This window comes from Selaginella moellendorffii, unplaced genomic scaffold (genome assembly GCF_000143415.4).
Source record: "Selaginella moellendorffii unplaced genomic scaffold, v1.0 SELMOscaffold_19, whole genome shotgun sequence".
Classification (NCBI taxonomy): domain Eukaryota; kingdom Viridiplantae; phylum Streptophyta; class Lycopodiopsida; order Selaginellales; family Selaginellaceae; genus Selaginella; species Selaginella moellendorffii.
The window spans coordinates 1,559,707-1,577,832 of record NW_003314280.1 but is presented as its reverse complement, the minus strand read 5'-3'; the positions used below and the strand labels follow the sequence as shown (position 1 = coordinate 1,577,832).

General features: G+C 48.3%; 6 protein-coding genes and 1 long non-coding RNA gene across 12 annotated transcripts; 3 read left to right on the top strand and 4 right to left on the bottom strand.

Annotated features, from left to right (window-relative positions):
* Positions 1–2,616: 2,616 nt before the first annotated feature.
* Positions 2,617–3,007, bottom strand: LOC112347109. Its single transcript, XR_002992668.1, has 4 exons — positions 2,934–3,007; positions 2,830–2,883; positions 2,730–2,777; positions 2,617–2,682 (listed from the first exon to the last, which is right to left on the bottom strand). It is a non-coding gene; the product is annotated as an uncharacterized LOC112347109 (long non-coding RNA).
* Positions 3,008–3,560: 553 nt separating this feature from the next.
* LOC9651537 (metal tolerance protein 4) lies at positions 3,561–5,258 on the top strand. Its single transcript, XM_002972517.2, has 7 exons — positions 3,561–3,799; positions 3,867–4,048; positions 4,105–4,303; positions 4,361–4,539; positions 4,641–4,791; positions 4,870–5,003; positions 5,055–5,258. The coding sequence occupies exons 1-7, from the start codon at positions 3,565–3,567 to the stop codon at positions 5,226–5,228; spliced, it is 1,254 nt and encodes a 417-aa protein (XP_002972563.2). The 5' UTR covers positions 3,561–3,564; the 3' UTR covers positions 5,229–5,258.
* Positions 5,259–5,274: 16 nt separating this feature from the next.
* LOC9651536 (vacuolar protein sorting-associated protein 54, chloroplastic) lies at positions 5,275–9,446 on the top strand. 2 transcript variants are annotated; one of them, XM_024677367.1, is made up of 17 exons: positions 5,275–6,303; positions 6,379–6,441; positions 6,501–6,580; positions 6,637–6,751; positions 6,800–6,874; positions 6,932–7,085; positions 7,141–7,229; positions 7,277–7,533; positions 7,584–7,755; positions 7,805–7,888; positions 7,936–8,237; positions 8,289–8,442; positions 8,492–8,573; positions 8,628–8,707; positions 8,763–8,998; positions 9,068–9,148; positions 9,203–9,446. In XM_024677367.1, the coding sequence occupies exons 1-17, from the start codon at positions 5,476–5,478 to the stop codon at positions 9,339–9,341; spliced, it is 2,991 nt and encodes a 996-aa protein (XP_024533135.1). In that variant the 5' UTR covers positions 5,275–5,475; the 3' UTR covers positions 9,342–9,446. The 2 variants fall into 2 exon arrangements, with proteins under 2 accessions (XP_024533135.1, XP_024533137.1); XM_024677369.1 differs by having other exon boundaries at positions 6,379–6,445; positions 6,505–6,580.
* A 702-nt stretch (positions 9,447–10,148) lies between these two features.
* LOC9650859 (stretch-activated cation channel MID1) lies at positions 10,149–10,704 on the top strand. Of its 2 annotated transcripts, XM_024677391.1 has the most exons (3): positions 10,149–10,274; positions 10,348–10,554; positions 10,618–10,704. In XM_024677391.1, the coding sequence occupies exons 1-3, from the start codon at positions 10,167–10,169 to the stop codon at positions 10,672–10,674; spliced, it is 372 nt and encodes a 123-aa protein (XP_024533159.1). In that variant the 5' UTR covers positions 10,149–10,166; the 3' UTR covers positions 10,675–10,704. The 2 variants fall into 2 exon arrangements, with proteins under 2 accessions (XP_024533159.1, XP_024533158.1); XM_024677390.1 differs by having other exon boundaries at positions 10,348–10,689.
* Positions 10,687–13,795, bottom strand: LOC9650858 (TBC1 domain family member 15). 3 transcript variants are annotated; one of them, XM_024677370.1, is made up of 16 exons: positions 13,692–13,795; positions 13,417–13,551; positions 13,291–13,348; positions 13,131–13,238; positions 12,989–13,073; positions 12,883–12,937; positions 12,484–12,831; positions 12,330–12,392; positions 12,172–12,228; positions 12,020–12,118; positions 11,853–11,963; positions 11,723–11,794; positions 11,551–11,667; positions 11,350–11,499; positions 11,201–11,301; positions 10,687–11,149 (listed from the first exon to the last, which is right to left on the bottom strand). In XM_024677370.1, the coding sequence occupies exons 1-16, from the start codon at positions 13,731–13,733 to the stop codon at positions 10,795–10,797; spliced, it is 1,956 nt and encodes a 651-aa protein (XP_024533138.1). In that variant the 5' UTR covers positions 13,734–13,795; the 3' UTR covers positions 10,687–10,794. The 3 variants fall into 3 exon arrangements, with proteins under 3 accessions (XP_024533138.1, XP_024533139.1, XP_002972350.2); XM_024677371.1 differs by having other exon boundaries at positions 11,723–11,776; XM_002972304.2 differs by lacking the exon at positions 12,330–12,392.
* On the bottom strand, positions 13,774–16,429 carry LOC9650857 (metal tolerance protein 4). 2 transcript variants are annotated; one of them, XM_002972303.2, is made up of 7 exons: positions 15,972–16,429; positions 14,967–15,139; positions 14,716–14,914; positions 14,486–14,664; positions 14,278–14,428; positions 14,089–14,222; positions 13,774–14,028 (listed from the first exon to the last, which is right to left on the bottom strand). In XM_002972303.2, exons 1-7 carry the CDS (start codon positions 16,186–16,188, stop codon positions 13,855–13,857), a joined length of 1,227 nt encoding a protein of 408 aa, XP_002972349.2. In that variant the 5' UTR covers positions 16,189–16,429; the 3' UTR covers positions 13,774–13,854. The 2 variants fall into 2 exon arrangements, with proteins under 2 accessions (XP_002972349.2, XP_024533149.1); XM_024677381.1 differs by lacking the exon at positions 15,972–16,429 and adding an exon at positions 15,258–15,943.
* Positions 16,430–16,598: 169 nt separating this feature from the next.
* Positions 16,599–18,125, bottom strand: LOC9651535 (proteasome subunit alpha type-3). The gene is made up of 11 exons (XM_002972302.2): positions 18,073–18,125; positions 17,939–18,021; positions 17,850–17,889; positions 17,706–17,789; positions 17,581–17,654; positions 17,431–17,517; positions 17,286–17,370; positions 17,189–17,235; positions 17,058–17,123; positions 16,897–16,987; positions 16,599–16,829 (listed from the first exon to the last, which is right to left on the bottom strand). Exons 1-11 carry the CDS (start codon positions 18,091–18,093, stop codon positions 16,755–16,757), a joined length of 753 nt encoding a protein of 250 aa, XP_002972348.1. The 5' UTR covers positions 18,094–18,125; the 3' UTR covers positions 16,599–16,754.
* Position 18,126: the final 1 nt, after the last annotated feature.

Here is an 18,126-nt window from a genome sequence, read left to right as displayed (position 1 = left end):
CCGCTCTGCCAATTGAACTAAGATCGGATTTCCTTGTTAATTGAAACTTTTGCAAAACATTTATTAGTTTGACTCTTTGAATCAAGTGCGGTTCACTCCACGACGTAAGTTATCAATCTCATTTTCGTCAACCTGCAAAGCTGGCTCAAGAGCTTCGTTCATGATGTTTGTTGTGGTCTGGAACAACGCTCTAGCCATGTCTGTTCTTCCCGGGTTTTGGCTTCCAAGCGCAGCCACCGCAACTGTGTCCAAGTTATCCAGGTTTCGCTGGAAGTGAACGAGACCCCTGGGAAAGATGAACAGATCACCGGGATGCAAAACCTTTGCAAACAATTGGTTGGAAGTTGACACAAATCCAACGTAGAGGCGTCCCTAGAGGAGTTAGATGACCTCGGACGCTCGAGGATGGTTGTGTGGAGGATTCACGCCAAATGGACCAAATGCCAGGCGAGCAATGGAGAGTCCCTGTGTGTTGAGGCCAGGAAACATTGTAATATCGATCAAGTCGACTTGGATTCGCAGTGTGTTGTTCGTGACTGGACCCCGGCGAAGGATGGTGGAGTTGAAGTCATCGGCAGTGACTGTGGTGGGATCTTTGCAAGGGACTCCGTTAATGAAAATATTGGAGTTTGGATCCTCCACGCAGAAATCCTGGAGAGGATCCTCATCACCCAAAACTCCAATAATAGCCAAGCACACAAAAAATTGCCACCGTGACAATTTTGATGAAAGCCATTGCTATAGAACTTCAGAACACTCTATGTCGTGAAGTCTCAAGAAGGAACTAATTGGTGTGAACCTGTGGCCTCTGCTCGCTGTTATTTATTCGCAGAAATGGCACCGAGAGATAATTTTTAATTGTTTCTCATACATTCTTAGACCCATGCAGAGCCAACAATATGTCATGTCACCCGTTGGCGTGAAGTAGTGGGTTTTGAGTGAAAGAGCTCAAAAGGAGAAAAGTCGTGAAAGGCAGCAATCTAAAGTTTGGAGACTTATAAACCGGGAAGAATATCTGCCTCTATCAACCGAAAATCTCCACAGTAAACAGTGGACACTTTGAAAAAGTTGATATAGATCCAGTATGAGTTGGTTTGAGGGCCTCTTTTCCTCTGCTGTGGTAGACCGGTTCTAAACAAAACGTGTGTGTGTAACTCTTGTAGCTTTGTGGCTGTTTCACGACGAGACTTTGAAAGCGAGTAGTTTTTGTAAACCATTTAGAGATCACAAAAACTGCAAATAACTTGAAAGGTTAACTATAGAGTTTATATTTTTTCATCATTTGCTTGCTTATTGTCTTGAGCTCAACTAGTAAGTTAAAACTCAACTTCATCCCGATTTTTAAATTTATATTAGTTTTAAGCAGAGAAAAATAGAATTGAAAACCTGACAAAAGAAGGATAAGACATTGGATTAAATCCATCTTTATAGAATTCTATCACGTAGACATCAGCGACTAATGGATAGGCTTTGTATTTGACTTGCTTAGTCCACTGCACATAAAAGTCGAAGTTCATACTTCCATCGTGCCTGGAAGGAGTTCCTTTGGATTGTTTTTGCGTTCTCATCTTCCTTAAGCTTGTCAGTGGTAACCGAGGTAGCAAATCGCCACCATCTCCTCCGGGACTTCCATCCTCAGCCATCTCCATCTCCTCGGCAAGCTCCCCCAACCAATCCTTGCAAAAGCTCTCCCAGAGACATGGCGGCCTCATGCACCGCCAGAGGCCGCCATGGAGCTCCTCAAGAAGCTAGATCACGTCTTCTCTTCCAGGCTCAGGACGATTGCCAGCGAGAACTTTGGGTATGGAGGAGGTGGGATGATCTGGGCCACCACTGGATGTGCGACTGGAGCTCCTCACTGCCAAGCGCGTCTCGATGTTCCAGCAAGTCCGGAAGACCGAGATGTCCATGCTCTTGAAGGAGCTCCAGGCGCTCACGGTGTCTGGAAGTATCACTCTGGCTGACTTCTTCCCGTATCTGGGAATCCTTGATTGACATGCTCGTAACTTCGTAGGATATGATCGCTGCTGGGACCGCTATCACGGTGGAGTGGGTTGTAGACGAGCTCGTAAGAAATCCAGTACTGATGCGTCGAGCTCAGGAGGAGCTGAAAGAGAAAACCCGGCCTGGACGAGACTGATCTTCTAAAGCTGACTTTCATCCAAGCCATCGTCAAGGAAACATTGCGCCTCCATCCCCCAGGGCCCATGAGCATTCCTCACCAATCCATCCAAGCTTGCGAGCTGGAGGGATACGTGATACCAGCAGGAACTCGAGCGCTCGTCAACATCTATGCCATAAGGTGGTGGGACGAGCCTCTCAAGTTCGATCCCGAGCGGTTTCTTCGGCAGCCGGGCATCGATGTGAAAGGCCAGAGCTTCCGAGTGCTGCCGTTTTGGATCGGGACGGAGGAGATTCTGCTTGGGACTACCACGGTCCAGTTCGTGCTCGAAAGCTTGCTCCATGCGTTTGACTGGGCTGTGCCAGATGGCGAGGAGTTGGACATGGCGGAAAAGTTGGCCTTTCAGTTCTCAGAGCTTTTCACTCAACAAGAATCCACAGGCATACAATTAATTATTTGCAACATGGTTTCTCGAGAGAAATATAAAATAAAACACACCTTTATCAATGCGAGTTCTCACTACGTTGTTTCCTACGTTCTTCATTGAATTTGAGTTGAATCTGTAAAACTTTGGTGAGGGCAATCTTCGTAGAACAAGAAAAGAAACCTCTGCAAGTAGAGAATCACGATCCCAGAGAGTATCATCTTCGTCAACCTGGAGTAACGAACTGTCAGACTTTTTCTCCTTGTGTTCTAAGACGGCTGACCTCCCACACTGGCAAAAGATTCTTTAGAAGTGGCCTCAGATCGACCTCGGAGTTCTATAGCAAAAGTATTAAAAAAACCAAGACATGGAAAGCGAAATCCGTACCTGAAAGAATGGAAGCTTGTATGGCAAACTCGAATTTAGTTCCTCGATTGTTGGAAGCCTGGAATTCGGCTGGATATTTGTCTGTGTGCCTTCTAAAAAATTTAGAACGAGAATGAAAGAAGGGAAGAGCTTGCCTCAGGAGTAGTATCATCATCAAGGTCGACCTCAGGGATTTCTTGGCGTTCTAGCGCAGAAAAACCACTTTCAATGTAGTGAAGGAGAGAAAGAAAGACAGTTACCATTCTCTGGCCTGATAGAAACGAACTTGATAGAGTGAACGAAGAAGAAGAAGAAAAAATAATCACGCACCGGAGATTCTTGCCGCTGCTGCTAGTGCTGCTCTTGATTATGTCATCCAGCTTCTCCTGCGATGATTTGAGTTGCTCCCGGCCAGGCGTAGATGGGGCGCGAGGGATTTCCTAGAAGAAATATTTTGGTCGGATTGATGCGAGAGACTGGCAGCGGCTTACCCCATTCACTTGTAGCGCCCACATTTGATTGCCGGAGCGATCGGAGGGCGGGCAAGAGCTAGAAGCGCCGCTCATGACGAATTCCTAGGGCTCCTAGTAGAGTTCTTGGCCCTGGGAAAGAAATGTAGTTATGTTTTAGGGTTCTTGGAGTGAAATATAGAATGCTCAATGCGCCGCTGCTCCCGGAATCGGGCATGGATCAGCCGTCGAGGCGGCGCTCTAGCGGCGTGATTGTGGATGAAAGCGCTGGGCAGCAGCAGCAGCAGCGGCAGCAGCGGCATCGGCGACGCGAGAGCATGTCGATGCTGCGGAGGATTTCGGGGAAATGGCAGTTCAAGTGCCACAAGATGCTCCAGGAGGGCGCATTCCTCGACACGGAGGCCCCCATTTCGGAAGGTATCGCGCAATGGTTTTTTTTTCTTCTTTTCTTGGAGGTAGCTAAAACTGTTCCTCATTCTACCAGGTGTGCGGGAGTATAACAAGAGGCAAAGAGAAGCGCTGGAAATGTTTGAGGAGGTCGATTCTCTTCTCCACGTCTCCAAATCGACCAAGAGCGCTGAAAGCATCGATGGCACTCTTCATAGCAACGAGAGCTTTGCGATCAACATCTCAAACATCTCCAACGTGATCTTGCTGATCATGAAGGTATGATTTCTCTTTGTACTTCTTAGAGGAAAACAAAAACGTTTCCTTGTTTACAGCTATACGCGACCATCCAGACGCAGTCCCTGGCTATCGCAGCATCAACTCTCGACTCACTCTTGGATCTCGTCGCCGGTTTGATCCTATGGTTCACACAATGGTCGATGCAAAGCACGGATGTTTACAACTATCCGATCGGGAAGCTGCGAGTTCAACCGGTGGGGATCATAATCTTTGCCGCGGTCATGGCTACTGTAGGTACGTTCTGGCTGGAGTTTTTTTTTTTCCATGCGAGATGATTTACAGAGCTTACAGGTCTACAGATTTTCCTCGAGGGAGTGAAACAGTTGTTTGAAAAGAGCGAGGAGAACCAACTTAGTCAGAGCCAGTGGGTGTGGCTTCTTGTCATAATGGGGACAGCAACGCTTGTCAAGCTTGCACTCTTCTTTTACTGCAGAGCCTTTGACAACGAGATCATACGAGCTTATGCAATGGTAGGCCACAAAAGAAAACTCTAGTAATCGGCTCTAGCCTAAAGGTGATCAATCCACTTTTCGTCTATCGTTGTTTTTGTTTTTGAAATGGAGCGTTGCAGGATCACTACTTTGATGTTGTCACCAATTTGGTAGGATTGATTGCTGCTGTTCTGGCTGACAAGTTCTACTGGTGGCTCGATCCAGTCGGCGCGATCATTTTGGCGGTGTACACGATCGTAAACTGGTCCGAAACTGTGATCGAAAACGCTGGTAAGTGTTTTTTTTCACAGTTGAAAGACCGAAGCTTAGATCTTATCTTTGTTTTTCTTTGCTCGTGATTGAATCCAGTTTCGCTGATTGGGAAGGCTGCTCCTCCGGAGATCCAGCAGAAGCTCACCTACATAACTTTCAATCATCACAGAGACATCAAGCACATTGACACCGTCCGAGCATACACATTTGGTGCCTTGTACTTCGTGGAGGTAAAAAAAATTGATTTTTCAGTGTTTCCACCGATTCATTCTTCCTTCCAGGTTGGGATCGAATTGCCCGAAAGCATGCCACTGCGTGACGCTCACGAGATTGGCCAGACGCTCCAGCAAAAATTCGAAGCTCTCCCGGAGGTGGAGAGAGCGTTCGTGCAGCTAGAACACGACTTCAGGCAAAGGTCGCAACACCAAAGAGGACTTATCATAGTGGATAGATAGTAAATAACAAAAAGAGTGTTTGCTTTCAAAGTTTTAGGGTTCCTGGGAAGGAGGGGGGAGGAGCGCTCGCAGATCTACCACTCGCCCGCGCTGGATTGAGTACGTATTTTCGAAATTTCCACCGGAGCTCGGGATCCCGCGACGCATTCGCGGATCTCTGGCTGGATGCCCGAGCTAGAGGATATTATGGAGGCGCCGGCCTCCGCAAGGTCGAGATCGAGGGATTCGTGCTAGGAATCCGCCAAGGATGGAGTCGCCACGGCCGAAATCTCTTGGCGGCAGTGGCAGCAGGCGCAACAAGAGCTTTTCCACGCATGGGAGATTCTCGAGCAGGCTCACTCCCGAGTTTGATCCCAGCACTTACAGCGCCGGCCAGAGCCTCGCCTCCATTCTCAACAATCCACACCACTCCGGCTCGGATTCGTCGTGGAGCAGCTGGATCTTCTCGGCCGATCCTTCCTCTTCCATCGACGCCGCGGCTCCCCCGGCATCGAAATCCCTCCTCCCAGAGGCAGATTTCCGTGCGTACGTGGAATCCATCTCGGAGCCATACAGCCGCTTCGTGGACGTCCAGGAGCATTTCTTTCTCGAGGAGGATGGGCCGAGCACTTCTTCTTCTTCCAGCGGGGAAATGGGACTTAAAGGAGGAGAAGGGCTCGCGGCTTGCCTTCGAGAGATCCCAAACATGTTCTTCGACGAAGACTTTGCGCTGGAGAGGGGATCGACGTTCCAGGCGGCCTGTCCCTTCTCGACCATCCCACAGAATATAATGCTCCAGGAGAGGCTGACGCAGTACCTGGACGTGGTGGAAGTTCATCTTGTCAAGGAGATCTCTGCCAGGTCCGAGTCGTTCTTCGAGGCCCAGAAGCAGCTCGAGGATCTCAATGAGAGGATGCTGGAAGCCTGCCAGCAGATGAAAGAGCTCAAATCGACCGTGCGTTTGCTGGAGAACGATCTCGTGGGCTCTGCCACCCAAGTTCACACACTCAGCCGGCAAAGGGAGAATGTTCTAGCGCTGCACGACAAGCTGAAGCTCATGACTTACGTCAACCAAGCGGTCTCTGCGCTACGAATTGTAAGGATCTCTCCCTCCTTTTGCCTTTAGACGTTGACGACAATGCAAGTCTAATCTTGTTTTCTTATTGAGCAGCTTGTTGCTACTGCAGATTGTGGCGGTGCCTTGGATGTCATAGACGAGCTGCAACAATTGCTTGTGAGTATGTGCTGCAGGGTTATCGAGCACTTTCGATTGACTTTACTTCTTTGGTGTAGGAAGGCGATGAGCTTGCTGGAATGCATTGCTTCCGGCATCTGGGAGATCAACTGGCAGCATCGACGGATTCTGTAAACAAGTAAGGTCTTGAAGGGTTAGTTATGATGTTGACGTTCGCACCTTCTCCTTTGGCAGCATGCTAGCAGCTGATTTTGTAAGAATTGCCATACATAACTCCAAAGATCTCAACTCTTCAGTGATTATCTCATCTCTTAACATGAAAGACAAGCTTTACAGCATGTCTGTAGAGGTGAGTTGTTGATATGAAGTCTGTCAAATTACTTACCGATTTTCTCAGGTGCAAGTCAACGAAGAGGAGGAAACCAACCTTCGCGAGCTGCTTGTACCATTTGTAATCGGCCTATTGAGAACAGTAGGTTCTATCGTTTCTAATGGCAAAAGCTCATGTTTGATTTACGTGCGATGGCAGTCAAAGCTACCCGCCGTTTTGAAGGTTTACAAGGACACATTAACCACAGATGTCAAGTCTGCAATCAAAACCGTAGTAGCTGAATGCCTTCCAATTCTTTTGAATCGGTCTTCTGGTGATTCTCCTGCAACAGAGAAGCAAACCGAAATAGATGGTACGTAAATAACCTTCATGCATCATCTGATGTTCCAGTTAATTTCTTGTGGCAGTTTCCGGACTAAACCTTGCTGCAAAATTGCGAAGTCTTTCTCCGGATGCCTTCGTACAACTCCTTGTCGCAGTATTCAAAATCATTCAGGTTGGAGGAGTTCTAAGCCTTCCGTTTGTCTAACATGGGCGTCACAGACGCGCTTGGTGAGAGCTGCCAAAATTCGACAATTAGTGGAGCAAATTGTAAGCGGCCTACAAGGAACGTCTGCCGCCGAAGCTGTTGCCGCAGCATTTGCTTCTGGTGCCGCTGCCGTCGCCGCTGCTGTCGCCGCTGCTGAAGCTGCAGAAGAAGTAGAACCGCAAGGATCCTTGGCGCAAATTGTTACAGATAGCGATCCTCTTAATTTAAGAGGAAGAGGGGTTCAACTTTCAAGTATATCTAAGCAGTTCAGGTACTTTTTTTATTGAGAAATCTGCCTGGCCTCTAACCTTTGCTTTCAAGGGCGGATGTGTTGCGCGAAAACACCGAAGCACTGTGGGCTGCATGCGATGCTGCCCATGGTCGCTGGGTCAAGCTACTTGGTGTTCGGGCACCTGTTCATCCAAAGCTACGGTTACAAGAGTTTGTAAGCATTCACGACGTGACACAGGAATTCATCGCTGCTACTGAAAAGGTAAACTTTGAAGAAGCATGTAAAGTTCTTGCGAACTTGCCTTTCTCAGGTGGGAGGTCGGTTGGGATACAGCATTCGTGGCACCCTGCAGTCTCAGTCCAAGTCCTTTGTTGATTCTCAGCACATACTTCGGGTAAGCTACTTCCACAAATGTAAATGTCTCACTATAATGTGTTCCAGATAACCAAGATCACCGCGGTGTTAGATCAAGAAACATGGGTTGCAGTTGATATTCCTGACGAGTTTCAAGAAATCGTCGACAAAGTTTTTATTTTTGACGATTCGCTTGAGAATGGGGAAGCCGAGAGTCATTCTGAGGCTAATGGCGAGTGTCAACCAGTTGAAAATGGAGGCAGTATTGCGCCACATGATGAGAAGTTGGAGACGGACTCCAGCACAGTGACTACCGTGGATAAGAAGCTCCGGGAAAAGTCTATAAAGACAATTCGAATCGGGCAAATAGGCTACCATACGGTAAACAGGTACGTGGAAAGATGTGGTAGACGCGAGCTAATTTTCTGTTCGAACTGCAGTGGCTTGATTCTTCTGAAAATGATTGCCGAGTATGTGGAGTTGAGCAACGCCCTGCCGGCCTTAGCAGCGGAGGTGGTTCATCGTGTTGCCGAAATTTTGAAGGTCTTTAATTCTCGCGCTTGCCAACTAGTACTAGGAGCTGGCGCTCTTCAGGTAGTTTACGTGATCGATTGAAGCAAGGTTGACAAGTTCTTTTACGCAGGTTTCGGGGTTGAAATCCATCACTGCCAAGCATTTGGCACTGGCGAGCCAGACGATCACTTTCTTCCACGTGCTCATTCCTGGTTCGTACCAACAATGTCTGTTGTCAATCTCTCGCTAAGTTTTTCTCTGTGTAGAGATGAAGAAAGTACTGTCTGTGTTTATTCCGGACCCGAGAAAGGCCTTGTTGCTAAACGAGCTGGATCGGATTGCTCAGGTAGAGCTCGGCTCCTCCTCATCTCCTAACACGAGTACTCTTTTTGTTATCGCAGGATTATAAAGTCCACAGGGAAGAGATCCACACAAAGCTCGTACAAATCATGAAAGAGAGGCTCCAGGTACATCTAAGAATTCTACCACAGGTCGTGGAAGGATGGAACAAAGCCGCTCCCGACGACGCAGACGCACAGCCCAGCCAGTTTGCTCGGACTCTCACTAAGGAGGTGGGAGTCTTGCACAGGGTGCTGTCGCCGCTACTGCTCGAGGACGACCTTCGCTCCATTTTCTCGTTACGTATCCATCCTCTTTCGTTTTTCTCTTTGGCTGTTCTATCTAACCTTCGATGTCTCTCTTTCAGCCGGGTGGTGTTGATATTCCACACCCAACTCACGGAAACGTTCTCGAGCCTGGAAGTATCGACTCCTCAAGGAGACCGAAGGTGGTATTATAGTGTTTGGATCGTCTCTTGGATTGATGGTCTTTTTATTTCCAGGCTATACCGCGACGTGAGCCACATTCTAGCTTGCATCCGGGGGCTCCCATCGGATCCAATCGACCCAGCACAAGGCAACGCAGGCAAAGATTTAGACGCATTTCTCGCTCAAAGATTTGGCAACGATGTGCCGCAGTGAAACAGAGAGTAAAAGAAAAAAAAACAAGCCGGCCAGCGAGACAGGCAAGATTTTGTCAATGTAAAATCCCTTCTTTTTTTCCATAAACGGCGGATATGGAAGGCACGTGGCATAGAAATAGATGGACACGTAGCAGAGGATCCACCCGTTAATTTTATTAGGTCAACCGCCCTTTGATCTTTCAAAAGTTTCCCCCTTCTTCTTCCTCGCGGACAATGGAGGCTACTGCGGCATGGATTTTGCTGGCTGGGCTCTCGAGTAAGAGAATCTGTCGGTTCTCCTCGATTCTAATCTATACCATTCTATCTACACACAGCGCTTCTTGGGCTAGCCAAGGCGCAGCTTGCGCAGGTGATCCTCTCGCCGGATTGCGGCACTGGTCCGACGTCGCCGTGCACCGCTATGCCCGTCACAGATAGCAATGGGGACTACATTTACGACTACACGCAGGTGGATTGGATTCTTTTCTCTGGACCTGGGTTGGATTGGATCCCTCCCTGGCGGATTGATTCATTCGTGATTGATTCAGGAGAGCTGTGACACTGCTTATTGGAGCTGCCAGACGACCAACGTGGCGACGGACCCGACGTGGTTTTGCTACAGTGGGTAACTCTCTCGTCTTTGGAGAATGGTGGCCATAGAAAACGTTTACCACCTCCTTGTTCTTCTCTTAGATGTGATTTCGCCACTGGGAATTACCTACCAGACCAGGAATGAGATTGGCGCTGGACTGGGCGGCTTGGCCGTCGGCAAAAAGGAGGACAACTACGCAAAGTGCCAAGTCGATCGTCTCAAGGTAACAAACACGGAACTCTCACATTGCCGATGAAAGAAAGACGAGAAAAACTATGGCAGGATCTTCTCTCTTTGGGGAACTGCCGCGACGTCACTCTATGGACCTGCAACGATTGCATCGCGGCATACACAACCTGGGTAAAGAAAGAAAGGAAAAAAAAACGGAAACGAAAGCCTTGTGTTCTTCACATTCGTTTTTTCCTTGATCCAGATGTGTGCGATCCAGTTCCCCAAATGCATACCTTACCCCTTTCACTTCAGCATACCCAGGAAGAACGCCACCACCAATCCCAAAGCCGGCATGAAGGCCGACCTCATCTGGGGATACGGAGGAACGTCGCCGGATTACGTCGTCAACCCCTGCTTCGATCTCTGCTACGACGTCGTCCGAAAGTGTCCACCATCGCTGCAATTCACGGTAAGTTGCTCCAAAGCTTTCTCGCAAAAAAACTCTTCCTCTCTCTTTCGCTTCACTTGCCAGTGTCCCACCGATACCAGGAGCTACGGGGACAAATCTGGATGCAACGATCTTGTTTAGAAACATCTGTGCTGAAACAAAAACAAGGAAAACGCATGTATAAGACGGACGATGTATTTACATACCCCTTCTCCCTCGCAATCTATCTCTCGTCGAGCCGAGCCGAGCCGAGCGAGCTACTTACGACTGAGCGGGGGCTACTAGTAAAGCCGGGGGCGTTCCTGGAGGTATGATGCACGCGGCACCAGGGTCGCGAGACAGAGCCGGGGGCGTTCCTGGAGGTATGCACGCGGCACCGGCATCGCCAGCCAGTCTGCACAGCGTTTCCGCGCCGTGCAGCGTTGACACCAGGTTGATGTGGCCGCTCAGCTCGTTGATGAACTTGAGCAGCGTATCGAATACCATGTGCTCGTCCATGATCTTCCTGCGGTGTCGCTTGAGCAGCGCGACGCAGATGTAGAGGTGGAAGTGCTCTGACATGTGTCTCGTCCAAAGCACCTCCCACAGCGCCAGGACGTCGTCATACACGAACTCCCTGGACAAGAAAACGTTACGCTGGAGCAGACGGGAAAAACGATAAGCTCACCTTTTGAATTGTATCAGTATCCAGCGGAAGCAGAAAAAGTAGTTCAAGCACTCCACTTGGCCGAAGTATTCTTGCAGTGGGGGATCTAGAAGCTGCACCAACTGCACATACAACTAAATTAAAACCCCGGGAGGAGAGGATGCGAGTACCTTCGAAAGAGCCAGAAGCTGAGAGTGCATGCCATTTTGATCACGGTGGAAATTCGGACCCAGTCGTTCCATGAGAGATGCAAAGCTCCAGAATGCTTCCTCTTCGTCTCGCATTACAAAAAGAATTGGTGATAGCAGATCGCTCATCCCCTGTAAGAAAACAGTGGGTTATTTAACAGCTCGTGCTACGTGCTTGCATACCTGACAGTAGCCCAGATCAAAGTTGTAAAAAGAATAGGTGATTAGAATATCTCGGAGCATGTCGACGTTGGGATTGTCGTCTCCACCATAGAATTCTGTTGCTCGATCAGTTCGTACCTATACAAGGAGTAACAGAAGATGGTTACATTGCACGCCAATCGTATTGACATACCACATCCTTCTCAATGCGACTCTTGCGTTCTCGGAACTTGCTGAACCGCTTTGCCTGCTCAATTGAGACACTCTAAGAAACCAGAGAGAAGTCTATGAAAAAAGGACCAACAAAAAAGAACGTTTGGTACCTGCCATTGTGCCTTCAAAACGCGGTATTCTTCTCTTCTCTTCACTAACAGAGCATCTCTCTCTTTAGACGTTGAATCAAAAGAGAAGAACTCAAGCAAGAACTTCCAAACCTGCAAAAAGAAATAAAACAAATGACTGGAGAAACTAATGCGGAATCAATATCTACCAAAGGTCGCATAGACGGTTCTACTCCTCCTCGAAAGATTCTCTTCTTCAACTCGTTTGGATTAGTAACACGCCCTTCGCCATCCAGAAAAGAATTCCACTGGAACATAGCTAGTGAATACAGGATGAAAAGAATGACATTATAAAACATACCTCCGATTTACCCAAGGGTGGTTCTCTTGCCGCCATAATATCTGGCAGCTCATCCTCCTGCATGCATTGACTAAGTTAGGAAACCGAAGAATACAAGGCACTTTTACACAGGACAGGGACGGATTTCTAGAAAACCATTTAGAGTTAAAGTCGAGTACCTGAGTGCCATCCACAAGCTCAAAGCTGCCCACGTTAGTGGATGCTTCTCCATTCTCACCTTGCTGCAGAAAGTTAACACTATATGCTTAAGCAGCTATTAAAAACTTGAAGCACCACACATAGAGGATGAAGGTGGAATGTAGTGAAACTAACCTCTGAGGTTGCTGCTGCTTCTTGAAAAGAAACTATCCTCTCCGGCACAGCTTCCATCGTCAGCGTGCTAGGTCGCTTCGCGTTTTCCACGTTTAAGGTTTCTAGACCATTCATGAGCTGGGTGGTAGTGTCACGGGCGAACTTTGTAACCATTGAAAACTTTTCCAGAACTTGAAGAGAGAAGTTCGGATCTCTATGCCTGGGAGGTCGTTGAACATTGTCATTGCTAGTCGAATCATCTTCTGAGCGTTGTGGCTTGTCCTCCATAATCTCAGTTTTCGTGGCTCTGGATATTGGCATGAGTGACGCCCGAGGAACATCTGCGAGTTCCAATGACGAAAGACTTTTCTGCAGGAGACATAATCAACGATTATAGTAAAGAAAACCAGCACGGCAAACCTGCAATGGATCTTGGATGTCATTCACAAGATACACATTTGGATCGTCACCAGCCCTGCACAAACAACTTGAGTGCGCAGTAGAAAGGAGACACAGGTCTACAAACCTCCCAAGCTGCGAATACTCCCGCAAAGTTCCCAGAAACTCACGGACACCGCCATTGTGAAAGTACAGGGGCGGAAAAGCCAGTCCTGCAGCCATCGTAAATGAGTCACAACAGAGATCTAAGGGAAGAAGAAGTAACATACCACTGTTTAAAACAACGATGATGTACTGCCAGCCGAAAGGAGGCGTGTGCCGTCTTATAGACTTCATCTCTTCCAGAGCAACAGCCCGGATAGTGTACAGACTTCTATCTGGGAGAAAAGTCAACTTAAAGGAGCATCGTATGAGAAGTCACTGGCTTACCTCTCTCAAAACTCGGCCCTCGTTGTTTCCTTCCTGGATCGCTGGAAGGCATCCACGACTAAGCATGAAAAAAAAAGAGAGAGAAGAGCTTAGACCCCCGGATCACGATTTCTATGATACATTTACCATGAAAACCGAGAATCCCTGCTTGATGAGCCGCAGCTGGCCATTGATTCTCTCGTTCCAGCTCGGATGGATCGCAACATAATCCTTGGAGTAGAGCAGCTCGTAATCTTCGTCTCCGGGTGCCGCATTCCCTTCCTACAAACCGAAAACGAAGATCACTTCACAACGAATTCCTTGCTCGATCAGCTCAAGCGCGGCGACTGGGGGACCTCAGAATCTGCCGAATTCTTCATCGCTCCTCACACCGCTCGCTCTAAGCTCACAATCTCCCATACCTTCACCGCCACGGCCGATCTGGCCTCGGACTTCCGTCCCATCCTCCAGAATTTCCTCTGCTCGCAAGGAGCCCTAACCCTAGAAACAGGATAATTAAACTTTATTCTCTAGCGCAAGGGGGTTCCAGGTTCGATTCCTTTCTCCGAACCGCCTCTGTCTATTTTACACGTCTGTGATGAAGTGGCTCTTTTGGTGCTCTGGTTTGTGCGTGCACTCGAAATCGAGGTGGACGAAAGCACGCTCTACTTCTGCGAGAGCTTCGATCTTGTCTTGCAGAGATTGGCCAATGTCGTGAGCTTCTTTCAGTGGCATCGTCTCTGGAAGTTGGATATCAACCTGTGAAAGGAGACGATATCTTGAGACGAGATAATCTTCGCTAGGAAAGGAGAGACCAACCTCAACGAAGAAGAGAGCTCCAAATGTGTAAGCGCGGACCGTGTCAATGTGTTGGATGTCACGGTGGTGATTGAAAGCCATGTAAGTCAGCTTCTGGAGGACTTCCGGTGGTGCCGACTTTCCGATCAACGACACTGTGAATGAACTAAGACAATGAACCTTTGTGAAGTAGCATAGGAGAGCAATTACCTGCATTCTCGAAAACCGTCTTGGACCAATTGACAATGGTGTAGATCGCCAGAGCTACAGCACCAATGGGATCCAGCCACCAGTAGAAGCGATCAGCAAGTAGAGCTGCCGCTAAGCCAACCACGTTCGTGATCACGTCGAACTGGTGATCCTGTTGAGGTGAATTCTCGTAAGTACCGAGAAAACCAGCGCAAAAAGAACTTGTTACCATTGCATACGCGAGAATTATCTCGTCCTTGAAGCTCCGGCAGTACAGAAAGAGTCCCAGCTTGACGACGATGGCTGTTCCCATGATCGCTATCATCCATATCGACTGTGACATATCTAGGTGAGTTTTGGGCTTCCCGTCGAGAAGCTGTCTCACGCCTTCTATAAGCACCTGGAGGCCTGCATTGCATTACCTTTTTAATGCCAGTTCACAACGACAGAAAAACTTACCAAGAGTTGCCATAACAGCCGCGAAAACCACAATGCCAACTGGTTGAACTCTCAGCTTCCCGATGGGATAGTTGTAAATGTCCGTCCTTTTCATTGTCCATTGGGTGAACCAAAGAATGCCGCCAGCCAACAAGTCAAGGAGAGAATCTAGTGTCGAGGCCGCGATTGCCAGAGAACCACTTGCTACTGTTGCATATACCTGGAAGAAAAACGCAGGAACTGAAATGCTTGAACCTTTAAAAGAAGCAAACCTTCAAAGCAAGAAGTATGACGTTCCACAGATTGGAGCAGTTAACAGCCAGAGCTTCCCGATCAGCACTCGATTTACCATCGTCTCTCAGTCCTTGTCCCAGATGACTCAGCGCATCAACCTCTTCAAACATAGCAAGCGCTTCGCGCTGCTTCTTGTTATACTCACGGATTCCTGCCAATAAAACAAACAAGAAAAAATCAGAAACCGAAGAAACAAAACAAAACCAGTCAGAACACACAAACAGAGCGATCGACGAAGCATTCAAAAAACAGGCAAAGAAAAAAAAAACCTCCATGGCCGATGCTCGCGTCAAAAGCCCCTTCCTGAAAGGACCTGACCACCTTGAATTGCCGCTTTCCAGAAAGCTGCCTGAGAGCCGAGAACCCCTCGCCACTGTATGTTCTGCTCGGTCCTTCCCCACTCTCATTTTTCATCAGAGGCGTCGCGAGCACCACCTCTTGCTCTTCCATCTCTCGCAAACAAGCTACGACTGTAGCAAATACCGATAAACGACTCTAAGTCACCCACGTATCAGGGTTCTCGCCGTTGGATCTGAGTCCTCTCCTTTTCCTTTTCTTAAACCTTCCTCTCAAAGTAATATGAATCTTCCAAGCTCTAATGTCAACGGGTGGGTAAAGCCTCGACTACACACACAGTCCTGGCCTCAATCAGCTGTCCAAGCTGTCGTATAGGACCACCACCATCTTTGCCAGTATCAAACACCATGCAAGCAAAAAAATAGAAACCACAAGAAAAAAGAAAGAAAGAATAGAGATCGCTGCACGAATCCCAAACACACATCTGCAAAGGAATTGACTTCTCGGCATTTCCAATGCCGAGGTATCGATCGATCAAAGGGAACTCCATACAATCCAGCAAGGAAACTAACATCGATCGATCAAAGGGAACTCTATACAATCCAGCAAGGAAACTAACATCGATCGATCAAAGGAAACTAACATCCACACAAGCAAATAGAAAGAAAAGGGAGTGGAAGGCATACCGTGATTTTGATGAGGCGACGATGAGTCCTCGAATGCCTCCTCCGTGAGCATATCGTAGTATTGGAACCTGGAAAGCTTGCAAATCACCGTGTGCTGCTGCCGCTCCAGATCGACATCGCGATCGCCATTGCCGCCGCTGTCGACCTTGCAGCTCCCGAATCGGCCACAGCATTCGCGCCGCTCCTGGAATCCCTGGAGCAAGGGCACATTGTCCATCCCCCTTCTCGATCGCCTTCTCACGCGCGGCAATGGGCGGCAATCAAATAGAAAGCGCTGCCGCCTGATCGATCGCGACAGTAGGATCGCGCTCCCTCGCTCGATCGATCTCGATCGATCACTCACTCTCTCGATCTCGATCGATCACTCCGATGGAATGACGAGAATATTTCGAGCCAGGGGCGCACAAAACCCTCCTACCTAAAAACTAAAGGAACCCATGCAACGCAAGCTTACAAATCCGGGCGATCGCTGCCATGCCGTACGCATACCCTGGGCCCCATACTGTGTACGGAACACCATGTTTATATTCCTTGCGAGTGTCGACACACGAATGCTAGCAGGCGTCTTGCGACACGTACGACTGGAGCGCTTCCACTTTCTCAGCACTCACAAAGTACGAAAGAATGTGATTGTTTCTCCAGGCCGTACTGGGAGAACCGAGTATTTTCTTAATGCAAAAAGGTCTGTTGTCCTGGCTGAATTGGATGGGATTGAATGGCAACAAACGTTTTACTCACTGTGATCGAGATTCCAGTCGCTACTACTGGTCAGTCTGGGATATATTAATCGGCATCCATATCTTCCTCTTGTGCGGCTTTGGCAGCGGCTTTGGCCTCTTCTAGGAGGTTTGCAGGCACCTGGAAAGCAAAACAAGCATTAGAAAATACGAGGGACTAGTACGTAGCGAGAGTGCGATGGCAAGACCTTTTGGTGCTCCTTGTTCGACTCGTCGCAAATCCAGCTCATTTCCAGTTCAAAGGCTTTGTCCTTGGCTTCGTCGTGAACTCCGTAGATGCTGTTTAGTTTTCACAGGTGGAAGGAAGTTCAAAGAATCCATCCAACAGGGAGGAAACCAAAAAACTTACATCTTGGCAACGGCGAAAACAGCCTCTTTGCAAGTCATCTCGGACAGCTTTAGCTTCTCGATCTCACTGTGAGATGCAACAAGCAAAGTTAGATCGACAGTCACGGTGCTTGTTTGAGAAATCTTTCTTACGTTTTCGCAGCTTGCCGCCCCTTGCCAATCGCTGCACCGAAATAGCGCTGCATGGGGAAAATCAGTGCTTGATCCTCGCTAAAACCAGCACACTTACATACGAAACACCGGAAGGTTCAATCATGTAAAGTTGCGGCCCATCTCTGTCGTACCCGCCAAGTATTACTCCAGTGCCGAACGGCCTGCACAGTAAGCATGTCGATGAAGCCGCAAAGAACGGATAAAGGAAGAATTTGAAGTACCTCAGCCACCAATAAAGTGTACACAAGTGTACGTAGCTCGCAACTCGCTCGCAGAGATGACTCGTGGGAATCTCTTCGCCATAGAAACTGAAAGAAAAGAGTTTTCGCAAATGCTAGAGTATAATCCATCTAAGATAGCAATTCAATCACCTCAGGTAGTTCTTTGCCTCCGCTCTAGCACGAGCAACGACCTGGCGTCCATCGGCTGCAAGCCCGGCCACCGCCTAACGAAAGGAAACGTAAGTAAACCAAAAGAAGTAGAAAAATGATCGCACCATTCCAGCGTGCTCGTGAACATGATGTATTCTCTTGTTCGATCCCTCGACGAGCATCTTAGATGGAGTTAGCTTCTCTATTCCCTGCAAGAAAAATAAAATAAAATCGCTGTACTAATGCATTTTTTCCCAAGGAGCACATACCAATACTACCCCGTCCTTGCAAGTAACTCCGATAGCGGTCCTAGATCACAAATCCACTAAGAAAATGACTAGAGCAGCAACAAACTTACCCGCTATTGTCGACCGCCTTGCTCGCATACTCGGTCTGGAACACTCGGCCATCCGGCGAGAAGGTCGTCACCGATAGATCATACTGGAGAGACGAAATAAGAGAGAGGACTGGATCCAAATCCAAGACGCTTACCCCAGTGCCAATGCTGCTCATCGTCAAATGCCCTAAAACTTCACTTTCTAGAAC